The 19,019-nt window shown below is 43.4% G+C and overlaps 1 protein-coding gene across 1 annotated transcript; it reads left to right on the forward strand.

The window, feature by feature from the left end:
- Nucleotides 1-10,913: 10,913 nt before the first annotated feature.
- On the forward strand, nucleotides 10,914-18,769 carry HSP90AA1 (heat shock protein 90 alpha family class A member 1). Its single transcript, XM_080973356.1, has 11 exons — nucleotides 10,914-11,064; nucleotides 12,697-12,855; nucleotides 12,945-13,311; nucleotides 13,533-13,666; nucleotides 14,036-14,344; nucleotides 14,793-14,958; nucleotides 15,779-15,969; nucleotides 16,053-16,200; nucleotides 16,561-16,829; nucleotides 17,568-17,901; nucleotides 18,041-18,769. Exons 2-11 carry the CDS (start codon nucleotides 12,697-12,699, stop codon nucleotides 18,148-18,150), a joined length of 2,187 nt encoding a protein of 728 aa, XP_080829482.1. The 5' UTR covers nucleotides 10,914-11,064; the 3' UTR covers nucleotides 18,151-18,769.
- Nucleotides 18,770-19,019: the final 250 nt, after the last annotated feature.

The following is a 19,019-nucleotide window of genomic DNA, read 5'->3' on the forward strand; positions in this document are numbered from 1 at the left end:
ATTTACAGTTTGTGGAGAATATTCTCCGGAGAATTTTCTAGCAGAGAATATTCTCACTTCACATCACTAGACACAGCCACGCTCTTCTTATAGTACTCTGCCATGGAACAACGGTTGGAATCCTGAGCAGTTCTTCTTATCCCAAGTTGCATCCCTCCTAATCCCTTTGACAGCAGAAAAAGGAAGTCCATCATGCTGTGTGCTCACAGGGTGTTCATCATGGATTACTTTGAAGGGTTCATGCCTAAATATCTGAGTATACTTGAAACAGAAAGCTGTTTTAAACCTAATCGGACCAGTGGTCCTTCTATCTTAGTATTGTCACTTGAAAGGCCGTGGTTTTCCAGTGTTTCAAGCAGGTGTAGCCAGTTCCAGCCCCACCTGAAGAAACCAGAGTGAAATATACTCGGAGTCGAGAGTGGATTTCATGCTCTTTATTCAGCTCATAGTGGTGAGGAGGAATGAAAGTTCCCCCAAAGTATCTGCTTTATATACATTATTTACACAGTGGGCTGCACGTGATTGGCTAATTCCGGAATTCTCCTGTAGGCCAATCAGGTTGTGGATTCACTTCCATCTGGAGCTGGATTGGGTGGCTCCTGCAGACCAATCATACTGCTGCATTGTTCTAGGACCAATCAGACTGCTGCATTCTGAATCCTATTGTTCTAGGACCAATCAAACTGCTGCATTTTGGATCCTGTTGTTCTAGGACCAATCAGACTGCTGCATTTTGGATCCTGTAGTTCTAGGACCAATCAGACTGCTGCATTTTGGATCCTATTCAACTCAGTACATAAAACCGAGACTGAACCTGGGACCTTTTGTATGCAGCTCACATGGTCTACCACTGAGCTACAGCCCTTCCTTGTACAGTACAGTGGACGCTTGGGTTGCAAACGTGATCCGTGCAGGAGGCACGTTCGCAACCCGCAGCGTCCGCAACCCACAGAGCCGCATCTGCGCATGTGTGGGTTGTGATTCGGGTGCTTCTGCGCATGCGCAAAGCGTGATTTAGTGTTTCTGCTCATGTGCGAGCACTAAAACCCAGAAGTAACCCGCTCCGGTACTTCTGGGTTTCAGTGCGTCCGTAACCTGAAAACGCACAACCTGAAGCGTCTGTAACCCGAGGTATGACTGTACAGTATCTCTTTTGCAAAACGGAGCTCAGAAAAGCAGGTCTGTTTCTTGCACATTTCACATGCAATGATCTGTACTGTTCTTTATAGATTCAACTTCCCCCTCCTTAATTCTGTATGCTTGGAGGGACACAACTAATTCACCAAATGAAAGCAATGAAAAAGAGAGAGATGGAGAGAGAATCGTCTGGAGTGGGTGTGATGGTTGCCTCTGGCAACACACGTGCCTGCCTATGAACTGCAGGCATGATGTACTCTGCCTTCTTCTCTGCGTGGGTAGGGTTGCAGCTTGCATTGATGAGGTACCACCTGCTAGTGGGGATGTAGAGCAGTGCAACATTCCTTTTCCTAACTCCAATAGAACTATAGATATGGCTTTATTTGCTGATGCTTTCAAAAGCACATGGGTCTCTGATGCCTGCCTTGGTCTGCTTGCCCTTTTTCATTCTCCTAGCAGCATTACCGCTCAGTTTCCTTGGTGGCTGCCTTCTAAGCTATATATTGCAGCTGACTTGTATGTGAACACACAGTACCGATGCTGCTGCCCATGTCCTCCCTTAACCTGCAAGGGAGTGAGCTGCAAGATCTAGCTGCATGCATTTCCTCAGTAGTTGCATGTATTTCCTCAGTAGTTTGTTTGACATTTGTGGGCTTTGGTTTTAGCTTGGTTTGAGCTTGTCCATTTTTGCTGTAAATATTAATAATTAATAATGATTAATAATAGTAGTAGTAAATAATTAATAATAATAATAATAATAATAATAATATATTATTATAATAATATAATTGAATCTATATACTGCCCTATATCTGGGGGTCTCAGGGTGGTTCACAGAATAAAATCAAGATATAAAACCAAAATACATAATAAAAATAAAAATAAAAACAATAACCCAATAGCCCTCTCCCCCAAAAGAACACATTTTAAAAGGACATAGGATGTCAATCAGATCAACCAAAGACCTGGTTAAAAAGCAACGTTTTGCCTGGCACCTAAAGGTGCATAATGAAGGCGCCAGGCGAACTTCCTTGGGGAGATCATTCCACAGACAGGGAGCCACTGCAGAGAAGGCCCGTTCTCGTGTTGCCACCCTCCAGACCTCTCGAGGAGGAGGCACATGAAGGAGGGCCTCAGAGGATGATCTCAGGGTCCGGGGAGGTTCATATGGAAAAAGGTGGTCCTTGAGGTATTGTGGTCCTTAGCCATTTAAGGCTTTAGAGGTCAAAACCAGCACTTTGAATTGGGCACAGAAACAAATTGGTAGCCAGTGCAGTCGGACCAAGATCGAACCAGCACATAATGAATATGTGCTCAGTGGAAGGAACACTGTGTGGGGTGAGAGCCTATGAAAGCTGTGGCCACAAAGCCCTTCTGGGTGTGAGTAAAGGCTGGAGTGTCTGCACTACCCCAGGTGAGAGACGTGGTGGGTGCCCTTGATATTTGAAGATAGGGTTTTCTGGAACATGGTGATATTTTGTATATTGTTTTAAATTTTTACAGTGATGTATGGGCTGATTTCTTTTGTATTTCCTTATTCCCATTATGATTGTTTCTAATGGTTTCTAATACATTTATTGAACTGTTATAGTCATTGGCCATTTGATATGTTGCGAGCTGCTTCGGGCGGCACAGTTTTGTGGAAGAGTAGCACACAGTGTGGTGTAGTGGTTAAGAGCGGTGGACTCGTAATCTGGTGAACTGGGTTCGCGTCCCCGCTTCTCCACATGCAGCTGCTGGGTGACCTTGGGCCGGTCACACTTCTCTGAAGTCTCTCAGCCCCACTCACCTCACAGTGTGTTTGTTGTGGGGGAGGAAGGGAAAGGAGAATGTTAGCTGCTTTGAGACTCCTTAGGGTAGTGATAAAGCAGGATATCAAATCCAAACTCCTCCTCCTCCTCTTCTTCTTCTTCTTCTACAAATAAACAGATGGTGACAATGATGATGCCATACCACCACTGACTACATGATAATGCTTTGGCCACATGGTCATGCGCTGCCAATGGGTAATTTTCAGGCCTGGGGCTGCCTGCTTGAGTGAAGGGTGGTGGGCAAGGAGCATGAGATATACAGAAACTATTTTATAGTTTGCAGGTGTTGGTGCTGTGGGAACCAGTGTAGTGTAGTAGTACACAGTGTCAGACTTTGACTGGGGTTGTCAGGGTTGGATCTCAGCCATCAATCTTGGGCAAAGTTACCTATGTTCTCTTAACCTAATGTACTGCTGCACACTATCTGGTTTTGACTTTCCTTTGGATGAGAAAGCACTCTAGACCAAAGGTGTGTGTTATAATCCTTGCTTTCCTAAGAAATATAGTGTGTACAACTAGCAGATGGAGGAAAACAGCAGGCACTTCTAGGAGGCAGATCAGCTACCCAGAGAGAAACCAACATGACCAGAGAGGTTCCAGCCATCAGCCAAGTGCACATTCTCTCACAGTGAACACTTATATTTCAACCATCAAATTTGTTATGTACTGAGTTGAATAGGATTCAGAACGCAGCAGTCTGATTGGTCCTAGAACAATAAGGTCCAGAATGCAGCAGTCTGATTGGTCCACAGGAGTCACCCAATCCAGCTCTAGGTGGAAGTGAATCCACAACCAGATTGGCCTACAGGAGAATCCCAGAATTAGCCAATCACGTGGGGCCCATTGTGTAAATAATGTATATAAAGCAGACATTCTGGGGGAACTTCCATTCCTCCTCACCACTATGAGCTGAATAAAGAGCATGACATCCACTCTCGACTCCAAGTATATTTCAAAATTCTTGTTTCTGAATGCACACCCGCCTTTTCTAATTAGCTAGCAGGGTGGATGGGTGTAGCCTTCCCCATGTTCTGATATTGTATCTAAACGCAAGGAAGTTTTCCAACTATTTCTTAACCACCAGTTACCATGATCCCACCATTCTGGATGAGAATGATAAGAGGCTGCAAGTCTCCAGGCTCCTCCAGGTAGCCTATAAAAATTAGAGGGAGTAACTAGGGGTGAGTATTGTTACATGCCACCCCAATCTCTGCTGAGCAGCTGCTGCACAAGATTCCAGGGGTTGTGATCCCGTTGGGAAGATCGAGGCACAGCAGAGGCTAGTATCTTTAAGAAATAGGGTTTCTTAATACACATTTATACTTAGAAGACTGCAGAGGAGGAGGTGCAGAACATTATAGCCCAAATGTGTCTCTTGTTGCCCATCCTTTAGCTTCAGCAAGTTTGAGTCCAAAGTAGCAGTCAGTCGTGGCTCCCAGACTCTTAGCACAGCCTCCTACAGCCAGTGCCAAGGCGAATCTTGACCTCCAGGCCCTGCATGAAGTTCTGGCCTGGAGGAATGGCATTGTTGTCCTTCCCAGTACACCTCTCCCAAAAAACCCCAAGCCTCCTACAAATCTTTTTCTTGTCACCTCACACCCCACCCTGTCATCTTGACACCCCTTGTTTTGCACAGACCTGAGAATCTTATTTCATGTGTAAATTGCGGCTAGGCTGGTTTGCATAAACCAGCCCAATGATTCCTTGTCTAGCACAGTTCTGTAGCTTGCATCTTCCCTCCCTATCCCAAATATTAGCTAGGTTCTGGCATGCGTTAATGTCTTGGGTTTACAGGGAGGAGTCTTCCCCCCCCCCCCCAAAAAAAAAAACTTATAACAGTATACTTTCTTTTTGAAACAAATGGCCTGAATAGAAATAGGGTGAAGATGCATTTGTACAGGATCTGGATTTTCGTTCATGAAAGTGGATCTTTAAATTGGGTCTGCAGGGCTAGTCATTGCGCACTGATCATCAGCAAAGTTATATTTTTCACTGGTAATTTAACTCCATAACATTACTGCTGAGCAGGAACAAGCATTTCAACGCAGTCTAGCAGGAACCGCATTTCTTATGTGCCTGTGTTCAATAAAACAGTATAAAAGCTATCATAACGTTTTGTCAGACACCCAACTCAGACGAAAGGGCAAATTTTCTAAACTATAGAAGTAGACCAAACCGTGATTATATATTATTTAAAAATCAGAAGGGCTGAAAGAGTGAGAACAGGAAGCTGGACCAGGGGCTCATCCACACTTTTGCTTGTCCTGCCTTGGGGAAAAATCCCTGCTCCTTAACACTGGATTGGGTTAAAGAAGGTAAAGAGACCCCTGACCATTAGGTCCAGTCGTGGCCAGCTCTGGGGTTGCGGCACTCATCTCGCTTTATTGGCTGAGGGAGCCAGCATACAGCTTCCGGGTCATGTGGCCAGCATGACTAAGCCGCTTCTGGCATACAAGAGCAGTGCACAGAGACGCCGTTTACCTTCCTGCCGGAGCGGAACCCTGAACCCTGTATATGGTCAATTACTCCCAGGATGGGACCCATAGGAACCAACTCCTAGGGGCCAAGGGGTCTTTGCCCCTCCCCAGTAAAATATTTGAGGGTCCGGGCCCCTCCAAAGTTGATGGGCATTGCCATTCAAATGGTGTGCATGCAGACCTGAAACTGAAAGTGTCTTACTTAGAAGAAGAAGCAAACACTTGGACAATGCTGCACTACCCACTGTAGCTACCACAGAACCTGAAACAAAACTAAAATAGTATACTTTATGAATGACTCATAGCTTACATGTCCACAGAAAGGCATGGGAACAGAATTCTAGGAACATGAGGCGGATGAGGTGGAGACCAGATCTACCCTCTGCACTTTGGACCTCGGACGCCGTCAGACTGTCACTATTTTTGGATAGAATTATAGTTGATTGGAGTGTATTCTGCAACAAACCCATTTCCTCAAAAGATCTGTACCTTTTGTGATAAGGAAAGTGACATTGATTATTATTATTTCTATTATTCGTTAAATTTGTATTCCGCCCTATACCCGCAGGTCTCAGGGCGGTTCACAGGATAAAATCACAATATAAAAACACAAAATACATAAAATCAAAACAAAAACAACCCAATAACCCCCCCAAAACATTTTAAGTGTTATAGGATAACACTTGCCTATAACTTCTGATGGATAGAGTTGGAAACTCTTGTCTTCAGTGTCTTGAGAGATGGTTATAGTTATAGTTCAATGTTATTGGTTAATATAGGTTAATGTTATAGATAGTAAAGGAGTTTATAGTAATGGAGATACACCTCTAGGAAATTTAGCAAAATAAAATCATAAAAGCTAACTTAATCTGCATCCAGCTGTTGACTATGTAACACCTGGGGTGTCTTTTGGTTTAAGGGAGCCACCCGCGTCCCCAATGGAGATCAGAGCAGTGTATATTCTCTCTACAGATTCTCTACCCGTGTGCCTTTCTGAGATGTGACTGGATGTTTTTGGCAGAACAGGGAGCAGATGCCTATTTTTAGGCAAAGTTATTTGGAAGAGAGCTTGCTTGTTTGCTTGCTTGCTTGCTTGTTGCCATAGATGAGAATGAGAATGAGAGGTTCTGATGGAACTGCAGAGGGGATGAACAGAATACAATGCAAATGGACCCTAGTTAATTGTTCTGCTTTGGATTCTCCATCTCAACAAATGAAGAGATTGTCCACTATTAGGCAATCCTAGCATCTTTCCTGTATCCTTTCTAAGATGCATTTGAATATTCTGTGTGATTTAGTCAGAAATATTAAGGCTGTGCTGCAACCACAAGATTAATCTTCTATACGTAGCATTTGGAAACAGCCCAATCCGTGTCAGGCCTACTGTGTGATGCTCTGATTTTATTTGTTATTTGGGTCCAAATATGATAAGTTAAATCAAAAGTTCTGTTTTGCCCTCATTGACTATAATGAGGAATCTAAAAAATAAACTTTGCTGGAATTTGCTGTCAAGGCAGTCTTTCTAGAGGAGATTAAGCCTGCCTGCTAAATTCCAGCCAGATATCAAGGGGTTTTTTTTGTTTGTGCAGGAAACTTTCAAAGTGTGTTTGTTGTTGTTTTGCTCGAATTTGATGCTAATTGCAGGCATAGCCAACCCTTCTGAGGAGATGAAGCCTCTTATACTTTGGAAAGATAGATACCGGTAGATCTCCCTCAATGACAAACTTTACCATGGGGGGGGGGGGGTGAAGGGGTGGCCATAGGACATGCTGAATTTTTAAACTCTCAAATTCCAAAAATGTTGGGTTCTAAAAAGTGGTAACATGACTTGGGAACTCAAAAGCTATTTTGGTTAAAGTAATATGAATTTGTTTTGCTTGCTAAATGAAATGTGTGTAAAATTGCATAGAAATCATCAAAAATGATTGCCAAGTACTTGCAATTTTATTATGTATTATTTCATATTATTATTATTATTATTATTATTATTATTTAGAATCTCCTGATATTTTCAGAAGATAAACTTAAAATTCTTTGGTTTTCCTAAAGCAGTTTATGTGCTTCTTCATCAGACGTAGACTTACAAAGCTACATGTTGTCCAATCACAAAAAGAATAGCTGATTTGAATTCCTCACACCCCAAAACATATTTTTAAGACCCCCCCCCACTGAATAAATTAGCAAAAATTAAGTTTTGCTCCTGAAAATGACATGCCCTAGTGGGGCAGTGAGCATTCTGTGTGATGCTCTGTCAGTATGTTGAACACAACATCCAGCAACATGCTACCATGTTATTCCCTGTGAGCAGCAGGGGCTGGGAAATCAAAACGAGTAAGGCTGACTAAACATTGTTGCAGAAGGATGGCAGGCAGAATTGCCATTGTTGACAACATCCCCATGTGAAATCTAGATCCTCTAATAAGAGCTTGAGGCCTAATCTGTAGAGCCATACTGAAAACAGAATATATATATATATATATATTCCCATAGCCTATTTTACTCCTGGAAATGTTGCAGACACCTTGGCTCCACATGCTTTCTTATTTTTGATGCTTTTTTGTCTGGCAGCATTAAGTATATAGCACACAGTGCTGAGTCTGAGTGAATTTCAAAACGGTGTGCTTCCAAGGGCACAGCTTTTTGAGCTCCAGTTCTGGAGATGAGTATACTCTGTGGGCTGTTTCACACATGATGTATTTTTAAACAAAGATAATATAACTGCAGAACAGTTTCCTGGATGCAGCCACATCTAACCTTAGCTAGATCCCAGGTCCAGATGAATGGTGTGGGAAACTCAACAAAATGGATTCAAAGAAGATCCCAGCCTAGCACTCTACTTCGACAGTGGACTCCCTTGGAAGGTGGAGGCCTCTCCTTCATTGGAGACTTTTAAGCAGAAGTTTGTGGAATCGTAGAGTTGGAGGGGACCCTAGGGATCATCTAGCCCAACCCCTGGCAGGTGTTGTACTTATCATGGCATACAAAAAGCACCACATTCAATTACTGGGTTCTCTTAGTAGGGCTGGGAAACACTGCTTTCTGAAACCCTGGAGAGGCATCACCATTCAGTTTGGGGCTAGATGCTGCATACTGATCTGACTTGATGTAATGCAGTTCCTAGGTCTCTTCCTAAATCTGAAAATATGAAGGATTTCCAGTGGGTAGCTGCTGTGTTAGTTTCAAACAGTTAAACCAGCAAAGGCTATTGTGGTTTATTCCATAACCAAGCTAAGTCGTGAATGCTTGCCTTGTAGCGCAAGTGGGCTGTTAGAAATAATGTTATGTTTCTCTTTTAGTGCAATTTTATGTTGTGTTTGTGTGCATTACTGAACTTAGCTACTATGATAAGTAAACTTGTGTATTCTGATCTGGGGAGATTCTGTCAAAAGCATGTGGTACCGGCCACAGGTACAGTGCAGGATGCTATCAGATCACTAGTGCTGAAGTACCATCCACCTGGCTCCTTCTGTATGTCAAATGGAAAAGGGAGGTGCATTGTTGTCCCTTTGCCTCAGGCAGCAAAATGTATTGGGATGGCCCTGTGTTCTCATCTTTTCACAGTGGTGTGGCAAATATGATTTGGTTCTCTGAGCTGAATCTCAGTCAAGGAAAGCGAGCGCAGGCAAGTGGCTCAGGAGTCTTTTGGGTCCCAGCAATTACAAAGCTGGAGCAAACACATGCCCATTTAGTCTAGTTCCACCAAGTCCCCCTTCCCCTCTGTGCCAGGATGGGGAAGAGGTCAGGAGTCTCCAAATTACTTTGAGTGTTATTTGCCACCAAGACATTTTGGCAACTGAGGCGAACCACAAAATGGTGGGGACCTCCCCGCCAGGGAAAAAGGGGTAGATGAAGATCTATACCAGGAACAAGGGGGAGAATCAAATCAAGCTTGCCCAAACATTAAAGGTAGGAATCGAAGGCCGTCGTGTGCGGGGAAGGGGCCCAATCTAAATATCGCCAGGTGGGTGCAGAGCCCAGGAGACCACACAGGGCAGCTCCCATTTCCTTCCTGGGAGACCAGCAGCACCTCCGATTTGCCCGGAGGCCACCGTAGAGACAGCATTGGTAGAGCTCCCAAGCAGGCAGCAGATCCAGCCTCCAAAGAACGTGCCGCTGCAGCCATCACTGGAACCACAGTGGAGGGTGATACGTCCCTTGAAGGCCAGATCTGTGGATTCTGCCACCTGAGGCAGTTGTCTCACTTGCCTCATGGGTGGGCTAGCAGTTTTGAGGCACTGACAGATTCTGGCACAAGCCTTTGCGGATACGCACCCTCCGATGCAAATAGAGATGTCCCATTCCATCATGATAATTTTACTATTCCTGGGTTACCCCAGTCACTCTGGGCAGCTTACAACATACAGTGGATGCTTGGGTTGTGAACGTAATCCGTGCGGGAGACAGGTTTGCAACCCGCAGCGCTGTGCCTGTGCGGGTTGCGATTTGGCACGTCTGTGCATGCGCAAAGTGCAATTTAGTGCACATGCGCCGGAAGTAACCTGTTCCGGTACTTCCAGGTTCGGCACAGTGCGCAACCCGAAAACACACAACCTGAAGCATCTGTAACTGTATATAAAAACATAATAAAACCTTTTTTTAAAAAAACTTCCTTATGCAAGATTTTCTTCAGATGGCTGGGGTGGGGGTCAGATAACTCTATACCCTCCAATATTTCTCCAGTGAAAATAGGAACATCCTAAGAAAAAGCAGGACATTTTGGGATCAAATCAGAAACCAGGGGCTCTCTAAATCAGGGACTTCCCTGGAAAATAGGGACACGTGGAGGGTCTGCAGATACTCTTGGGCTCATAGGGAGTCATCCTGAGGTACATATGATATATAGGTATAAATCACACATGGTGAGAGAGGGGGTTGTGGAAGGCAGTTTGTTTTCAAGGGGGCAACCGTGTGTGTGTAAACTGAAACAACGTCTTGACGTTTCCGGGCAGTTCTTAAGCGTTGGTGGAGCCGGAGAAGAGGAACACCTTCAGCTTCCCGCGGCTTCTAGGACATTCTGAGGTGAGGCAGCGCCGGGAAGCTTCTCAAGCCTGCAACCGTCGCGGAGGGGGAAGGGCGCAATTCTGCCCCTCCTCATTAGTTCGATGAAGGATGGGAGGGGCAAGGCAAAGAAAAGCCGAGAAGCCCCGCCCTTGCTTCTCGGTTCTTCTCTGTAACGAGGGCGACGGCGTCACCGCGCCAAGCTGCAGCGTTTCCCTCCCCCTCCAAACCAGCGGCCCCTCGCGGGGACTTCTGCGCTAGCGCACGCGCAGTCTCCCGCGAGGCGTGGGTAAGGGAAGAAGACAGAGCCCCTCGCATATCAACTCGGCGACTTTCCATGTGGGAGGGTAAAGAGAGGCGCGGCTAGCGCATGCGCGCCTTGCCGCATCTCCCTCCCTCCCAAACTTGGCTCCTCCCCTTTCCCCCCTCGCGCAGGAGGCGAATCCCCGCCTGCTCCCCGCCCCGCGCGTTCTCAGTCAGTGAAGGTTCCCGATGGTTCTGGAAAGAGGCGGCGGCGAGGCTATATAAGGCGAGCGTGAGGCGGGGGAGCCGCGCAGTGCAGCTCGAGAGGAGGTAGCGGGAGAGCGAGCTCTCTGAGAGGAAGCGTTCTCAAGCAGCCTGGTCATCCAACCGCCGCCAAGGTGAGGAGGCCGCTAGGTAGGGGGACGGCAGTTGGCGGCGTCTGTTGCCCCTCACGGAACTAAAGGCGCCTTTGCCCGTCGCGATAGCCACAGAAGTGGCATCGGAGAAGTGACGGGGCGGAATTGCCGGTGCTTTAAGGTGCCGCGCGGTGATGGGGAAGGGGAGAAGGACGGAGGAAAGAAGTGGCGTGAAGGACGGGGTTGGACCGGAGGCGGTTGAAGAGATTTGAGGGGGGGGGAAGGAGGTTTAGAAGGTACAAGCGGGGAAAGATGTCTCTTCCCCCACACATAAGCACCTCAGCGAAGCAAATGGGCCGCGTGTCCCTTATTCCCGCTCTCGCCGCTCGTTCTACGTGTGCGTAGAATACTGCACAAGAAATACGAGTCGGCGTTTTTCTGCGGGGAAGAATAAATAGGGTTGCTCGGGGCTAACGGACATAATAACGGAGCCGATAAGCGGCAGCTCGGCGCGGAAGGCGGTTACGTCGAAGGAGCGGGCGGGTGTTGTCGGTGAGAACGGGCTCGATTGTCCAGTACTTGGGGGGGGGGAGGATGGAAGCGGCGCTCGTGGGGGCGGCGGTGGTGATGGGGAGGCGGATGCGAGTTGGGGTGCGGGGGGGGGGAATGTCTTATGCCGTGGCGGCGCGTGCACGTTAAGTCGCTGGCAGCTTCGCGGCGCGGTCGAGAGGATTGGCTTGTCAAAGCGCTGGTGAAGGGAGGGGTTTGAAAGGGCAAAAAAAAGAGGGTGGGCGGGAAGGCTCTAGCAGTTTCTAGAAGGATTTGGTGTGTTCCGCGTCGAGGCCGGCAGGGGGCGCAGGGACTGGCCTCTTGGGAGAGCCAGTGGAGTGTCCCTCTTTCATTCGGTTCCTTTCGCCGTTGGTCGTTTCGCTAGGCAGAGGGGGGCCGTTTTGCAGGTGCTGTTGAGTCTCCCCCCCCCTCGAGTTTCAGGTTTAAATGGTTCGTGTTACAGTAGCAAAAAGCCACAGCAAGACCATCTTTAAGCCTTCTTTCTTACCTGTTCGTTCAGAAGTTAAGCTTGCGGAATTCGGTGGGGTTTAATGCCGAGTAGATGCAGCCAGCGCACACACAGCAAACATTGGCCTTTTTTTAATTAGTTGCCAGGATTTCTTAAAACGGGTGCATATTATGTATGGCAGAGTGAACTTTTTTCACAATAAGATTGATTTATCATTGCTTCATGCAATGTGTATTGAGAGTCTGGGCTGGTGATTGATTACATAGGGTGCTGCTGCTTGAATTACTCCCAGGAGAGCAGACTGTTGGGAGTTAATAATAACTCATTATTAAATATGAGTTCTCTTATCTATCTTGTAACCAACTTTGTAACAGGAAAAATTTGCATGGCAAGCTGCTTTCAGAAATTCTTGATCTGTGAAACATTACATTACTTTGGGAACTGTTATTGATGAAATAGTTAATTGTCTAGTATGTACAGTATTTGAGATTGAGTTAAAACTGACTCCCCACTAAAGTAAACTTTAAACATAATTTTTCTACGTAGATAACAGATACTTAGGACCCTAGTTAGGATGCTTAAAACATGCAATTGTTAATTCAGTGACTACATTCAATGATCTGTGCTTTTAAAAAAAATTTCTTTACTATTGGTAGATGCCAGAGGAAGTACACACACAAGATCAGCCAATGGAGGAGGATGTGGAGACCTTTGCCTTCCAGGCAGAGATAGCTCAGTTGATGTCCCTGATCATCAACACTTTCTATTCCAATAAGGAAATCTTCCTCAGGGAGCTTATCTCCAATTCATCTGATGTAAGTAAATCTTCCAAGGGGTAGAAAACAAATAATTGGCTTATGTTAAGGTTTCCTAAACACTGAAAAGGTTACCTTGTGTTTTACAGGCTCTGGATAAAATCAGATATGAGAGTTTGACTGACCCAAGCAAACTGGATTCTGGAAAGGACCTGAAGATCAACCTTATTCCTAACAAGCACGATCGTACCCTGACTATTGTGGATACTGGCATTGGAATGACCAAAGCTGACCTGGTGAATAATCTGGGAACCATTGCCAAATCTGGCACCAAAGCCTTCATGGAGGCCTTGCAAGCTGGTGCAGATATCTCCATGATTGGTCAATTTGGTGTCGGTTTCTACTCTGCGTATCTGGTTGCTGAGAAAGTAACCGTGATTACCAAGCACAATGATGATGAACAGTATGCTTGGGAGTCTTCAGCTGGTGGATCATTTACTGTCCGGCTGGACAATGGTAAGGAATGTTAATGTTCTCATCTTATTGGTAAATTGCCATGATTCTAAGGAAAACTAGAGCTCTGGTACAAAACTAGATCAGTAATTGTACTGAGCCAACATGCACATTAAAATATTAAATTCTAAAGTTGGCTCTTTGAAATTGTTACTTAGCAGTCAAATACTCAAAATAGCTTTTGTGGCAGTGGCAGTTAACTTCTGTAACTCTTTGTGTTGCAGGTGAGCCTTTAGGCCGTGGTACAAAGGTTATTCTGCATTTGAAGGAAGATCAAACAGAATACATTGAAGAGAGACGAATTAAAGAAATAGTCAAGAAGCATTCCCAGTTTATTGGATATCCAATAACACTTTTTGTAAGTGACTTTGTCTCCAGAACCATTGTATTGTGTACCAGATACAAAAATCATAGTTCTTAATTCTCCTTGAAATAAGAACTACCAAGCAGTTCACATATGTGTGTCAAAAATAGCAAGGGAAGCAAAATTTTCAGTGCATGCTCAAGCATTGGTAAAGCTTTAATAATGAAAGGTTGCAGCAAATTATTTTGGATTAACTAGTCACTCTAATAGGTTGGAATAGGAGGGCAACTGAAGTTCAAAGCTGCGAAAGAAAGTGGTATTGTGGAGGTTTATGTGCTTATCAACCAGTGGTCTTTTCACTTGTTATGTAGTTCAGTCATGCAAATTCACTGGCCTTGTTTCAACTTTGTTTTTTGTGGGCAGGTGGAGAAAGAGCGTGATAAAGAGGTGAGTGATGATGAGGCTGAGGAAAAAGAGGAAGAGAAGGAAGAAAAGGAAGAAAAAGCTGAAGATAAACCTGAGATTGAAGATGTTGGCTCTGATGAGGAAGAGGAAAAGAAAGAGGGCGACAAGAAGAAAAAGAAGAAGATCAAGGAGAAGTACATTGACCAGGAAGAGCTGAACAAGACTAAGCCAATTTGGACCAGGAACCCAGATGACATTACTAATGAAGAATACGGAGAATTCTACAAGAGCCTGACCAATGATTGGGAAGATCATCTAGCAGTCAAAGTAAGATTGTTACTTATGGAAAGCTAAAGTTGTAGTATAGCTTGATTGTAGAAAAAGCCCTCAATGAGGTTTACAAAATTGATGAAACAATAACATTACTAAAAAAATTTGCAATCAAAATTTAAAACATACAGAAAGTTAAAACCACTGACAAGTTAAAACTCACAAAACTTTCTAAAAATGTAGGTAGGCTTGCCTAAATAAGAATGTCTTCAGCAGGCACCAAAAAAGAATACAGTGAATACATGTGCCTACTATCAATGGACAAGGAGTTACAAAGTGACAGTGCTGCCACACTGCCAACAAATTCTTACAGAAGTGCTGCGGGTATTACATGGCACGTGTAAAAGTGCCTATTCTGCCAATGGAAGTGGTCACGTGGGCACATAGGGGGTGAAGGAATCCTTGGGCTCTCCAGATGTTTCACTACAACTTCCTTTTTTTGCAGCACTTCTCTGTGGAAGGGCAGCTGGAATTCAGAGCACTCTTGTTTGTTCCAAGGCGTGCACCTTTTGACTTGTTTGAAAACAGAAAGAAAAAGAATAACATCAAGCTGTATGTGCGCAGAGTGTTCATCATGGATAACTGTGAAGAATTAATCCCTGAATATCTGAGTAAGTGAATAGCTCTGCATCTGCTAAGTGGTATCCTGGTAGATATAGGATGGAAGTTGCTGCTACCTGTAATGCGTGCAGAGTGGCCTGGAAGATGTGTAACATAAGTGTAAATGCAGCACTTTGCATATCTTGAGTGAATTAATGCATGTTATGTGTGGAGTGCTTCTGTTTTAACTTCCATTTTTTAATAAGTTCTAATGCCAAGTGAGTGATGTGTGTGCAGCATGATAACGCTGCCATGATGTACTACCTTTTTTCTAAATCAGGCTTTCCCAAATCTAAGAATTCACTTGCCGCTCAAAGAGCTTACAAAGTGTGTCATTGACCCCAACCTAAATTTTATGCAAATATGAAGGAAAATCAAGAAGTATATAATCAACATTTATTAATGATCAAATACCATAACTAGGAACAATTAAGTAAAACGAGGGGAAATAATGATACCATGCATTGATCCCTGTAACTGTATTTAAAACAATTGGCAGTAAAGCAGCATTTTCCAATAATAGTTGTGGATTTGTCTTGCTAGATAGAGGCTTCTCATTTGCAAAGGAGGTGAACATGCCCATGGCAATTATTTCTGATTAATCTTTATTCACTTGCCATCATAAACTACTTCTACAACCCTAGGCTCTTTTTTTGACCCCAGGTCTTTATTAACCCCTTGCCCTGTGCCCTATCTACCCTAGGGGATGACCGTTTCAGGAAACGATATAAATTGAAAGCAACATACCATTACTTAGGCGTATAAATAACCCATGCCTAGGAATAGCTAAATTATCACTGCATGATAGACTAATGAATATGTTCTTCACAGATTTCATGCGAGGTGTTGTTGATTCAGAAGACTTGCCTCTAAATATCTCCCGTGAAATGCTGCAGCAGAGCAAGATTCTGAAAGTGATCCGGAAGAACTTAGTCAAGAAATGCTTAGAACTCTTTACTGAGTTGGCAGAAGATAAAGAAAACTACAAGAAGTTCTATGAGCAGTTTTCCAAAAACATTAAGGTTGGTTGGGTCAGAGAATGCACTTTCCTGTGTGTCTTGAGTATAGGGTAATACCTAACATAAAAATTGCAACTTTCTTCCAGCTTGGCATACATGAGGATTCACAGAATCGCAAGAAACTATCAGAGTTGTTGAGATACTATACTTCTGCATCTGGGGATGAGATGGTATCATTAAAAGATTACTGCACCCGGATGAAGGAAAATCAGAAACATATATACTACATTACAGGCAAGTTTCACTTTTATAACTAGAAGCTAAAATGACTACAACTTTCAGTAGTGAAATGAAGTCTAGTTATTTTGATTAACTGAGGATTATTGGGAAACTGTGTGTGTTCTCTAGATGTTGCATTTTAGACTGACTTAAGTATTGTCCAAGGGTGGCTTTATAGAATTTAAATTTGTTGCACAGGTTTGCCATATTTCATCTATGTTTTAGACTATTGTTACTTGGGGCATTGATGCTGCATATGTTTGTGGCTTGGTAGCAAATTTCATTTGAGGGAAACTGTGTGGTCTTAGACTTAATAAATTTTGGGGATGGAGGAGTGCTTCGTTAAAGTAATTGAATCTGTTTCTCTCTTTGTAGGTGAAACCAAAGATCAAGTAGCAAACTCTGCTTTTGTGGAGCGCCTTCGTAAACATGGTTTGGAAGTAATTTACATGATTGAGCCTATTGATGAATACTGTGTACAGCAGCTAAAAGAATTTGAGGGCAAGACTTTGGTTTCAGTAACAAAAGAGGGACTGGAACTTCCTGAAGATGAAGAGGAGAAAAAGAAACAGGAGGAGAAGAAAGCAAAGTTTGAAAGCCTCTGCAAGATCATGAAAGATATACTTGAAAAGAAAGTAGAGAAGGTAAGCATGAAATAATATGTAAACTCTGGTAAAAGCAGTTGTCAGATTGTTTCCTGCAAGTTCATAAGTTACCTGGTACTGTTAGACTACTAGTTCATCCTGCCAAGCAACAGTTTACAGAAGTTCTTCCAGCTCTGACTCTATAGAGTTTAACTGGAGGTGCCAAAGATTGAATTTGAGACCTAATCCCAGCCGATGTGATATCTGTGGTGTTCACTATACCACCTTTCTAATCCTTGTCTAAATCTTTTTTAAATTCTTAGTGCTACCTAATGGATTGCTGTTTGATAACTAAAGCTTAATTATGCTGGTGCACTTGGTGTACTAGCTTGGTGTTGAGATGATTCCATATTACAGTATGTTGAAGTAGCCTGCATGTATCCCCATTAAAAGTCAGCTGTTTGGTACAAACTAAATACAGTGGTGCCTCGCAAGACGAAATTAATTTGTTCTGCGAGTTTTTTCGTCTTGCGAAGCACGGTTTCCCATAGGGTATTAACGGTTTTAAGAAAAAGGAAACAAACTTGCAAGACTTTTTCGTCTTGCGAAGCAAGCCCATAGGGAAATTCGTCTTGTGAAGCAACTCAAAAAACAAAAAACTCTTTCGTCTTGCGCGTTTTTCGTCTTGCGAGGCACCACTGTATCCAATAAAATAACATTCAAGTGCAAAAACGTTAGTACTGTAATACATTTAGCTGTATGGATTTCCTCTCTAAATCTCTCTATGTACTTACCTAGGTTGTAGTCTCCAACCGATTGGTGACTTCCCCATGCTGTATTGTGACCAGCACATATGGCTGGACAGCAAACATGGAGAGGATAATGAAAGCACAAGCACTCAGGGATAACTCCACAATGGGCTACATGGCTGCCAAGAAGCATCTGGAGATCAATCCTGACCATTCTATTATTGAGACACTGAGGCAGAAGGCAGAAGCTGATAAGAATGACAAATCAGTGAAGGACCTGGTCATCCTGCTGTATGAGACTGCTCTCCTGTCATCTGGCTTCAGTCTAGAAGACCCCCAGACACATGCCAACCGTATCTATAGAATGATAAAACTTGGTTTGGGTAAGTTAAACCTCATTAACTAAATGTTGTATAGTTGGGAAAGCTTTATTGTTGTGGAAATATACATAGTTTAAAACTCAATTTTTGCTAACGGTACTAGAGTTAAAGTTAGTGATAAAACACTATAATTTAATTACAGGTATAGATGAAGATGATACTGCTACAGAAGAAACTACCCCTGCAGTTGCTGAAGAAATGCCACCACTTGAAGGAGATGATGACACATCACGCATGGAAGAAGTGGATTAAATGGTTGACTTCTTGAAAGAGAAATTTGGATATATTTCTTTTGCCCTTGGCTTTGAATAAGTTATATTTTGTATATTATGAATGTGACCTGCCAAAACGTCTTGACACTTGTCTGCATTCCCTCTTTATATTTATTTTTGAAGATGTTACACCTTTATTTTTGTTAAATTTCTTTTTAAAGTTTATGTGAGATGCCATTGAGGGAGTGTCTTCTCATGACAAATAACACTGTACAATCCTATATACAGGCAAATAAATTCTATTGGTTAAGTGGATGGCAGGGTTTTGAGGTTGGCTGTGGACAGAAAAGGGGGGATACGTTGGGAGCTTAGATTTGTTCTGCAATGTTGCTGTTAAGCCTCTGAAGTTCTGATAACTCAACCATCTGTAACATACAATGCCTAGTAACTAGGTATTGCAACTTTAAAAAGTGGAATATTTAAACATCCTATTCAAAGTTCTGGGATATTGATGTTTAGTCTTTTTATATACTGTAAAAAGGATTCTAAATTCCACACTTAAAATAGATTAGACTCTACTGTAAATCTATTGTGACTAATGCAGTTTTGCATGTACAGTTACTCTGGAAGTATCTAGAAATAAAAGTGTTCAGAATGTATCTTGGTTGAATTACTTGGTTTTCAATGGGATTCCTTTACTGGGGTCTATAGGCAGCTACTGCCAAAGTTTGATCAGCATACATGCTGCAAAATTTAGTTACAGCCTTAATTATTTGAGAAACTTTTATCCTACTCTTCAGCCAAAAAAGGCTCCTAGAATGGTCTATAAAACAAAGCGCAGGCTTACAAACTTTAAAAAAAGATGATAGTTGTGAACCTGGCTTTTAAAACAATATGGAGGCCCTGTTT

The sequence above is a fragment of the Podarcis pityusensis genome, assembly GCF_964106645.2.
Source record: "Podarcis pityusensis genome assembly, chromosome: 1".
Taxonomy (NCBI): domain Eukaryota; kingdom Metazoa; phylum Chordata; class Lepidosauria; order Squamata; family Lacertidae; genus Podarcis; species Podarcis pityusensis.

Excerpts from the sequence above, each read along its gene's own strand:
- HSP90AA1 (XM_080973356.1), top strand. The coding sequence starts at position 12,697 with ATGCCAGAGGAAGTACACACACAAGATCAGCCAATGGAGGAGGATGTG. Across the intron at positions 14,345-14,792 it reads AAGATCATCTAGCAGTCAAA|CACTTCTCTGTGGAAGGGCA; the intron begins GTAAGATTGTTA and ends CTTTTTTTGCAG. Across the intron at positions 14,959-15,778 it reads ATTAATCCCTGAATATCTGA|ATTTCATGCGAGGTGTTGTT; the intron begins GTAAGTGAATAG and ends TGTTCTTCACAG.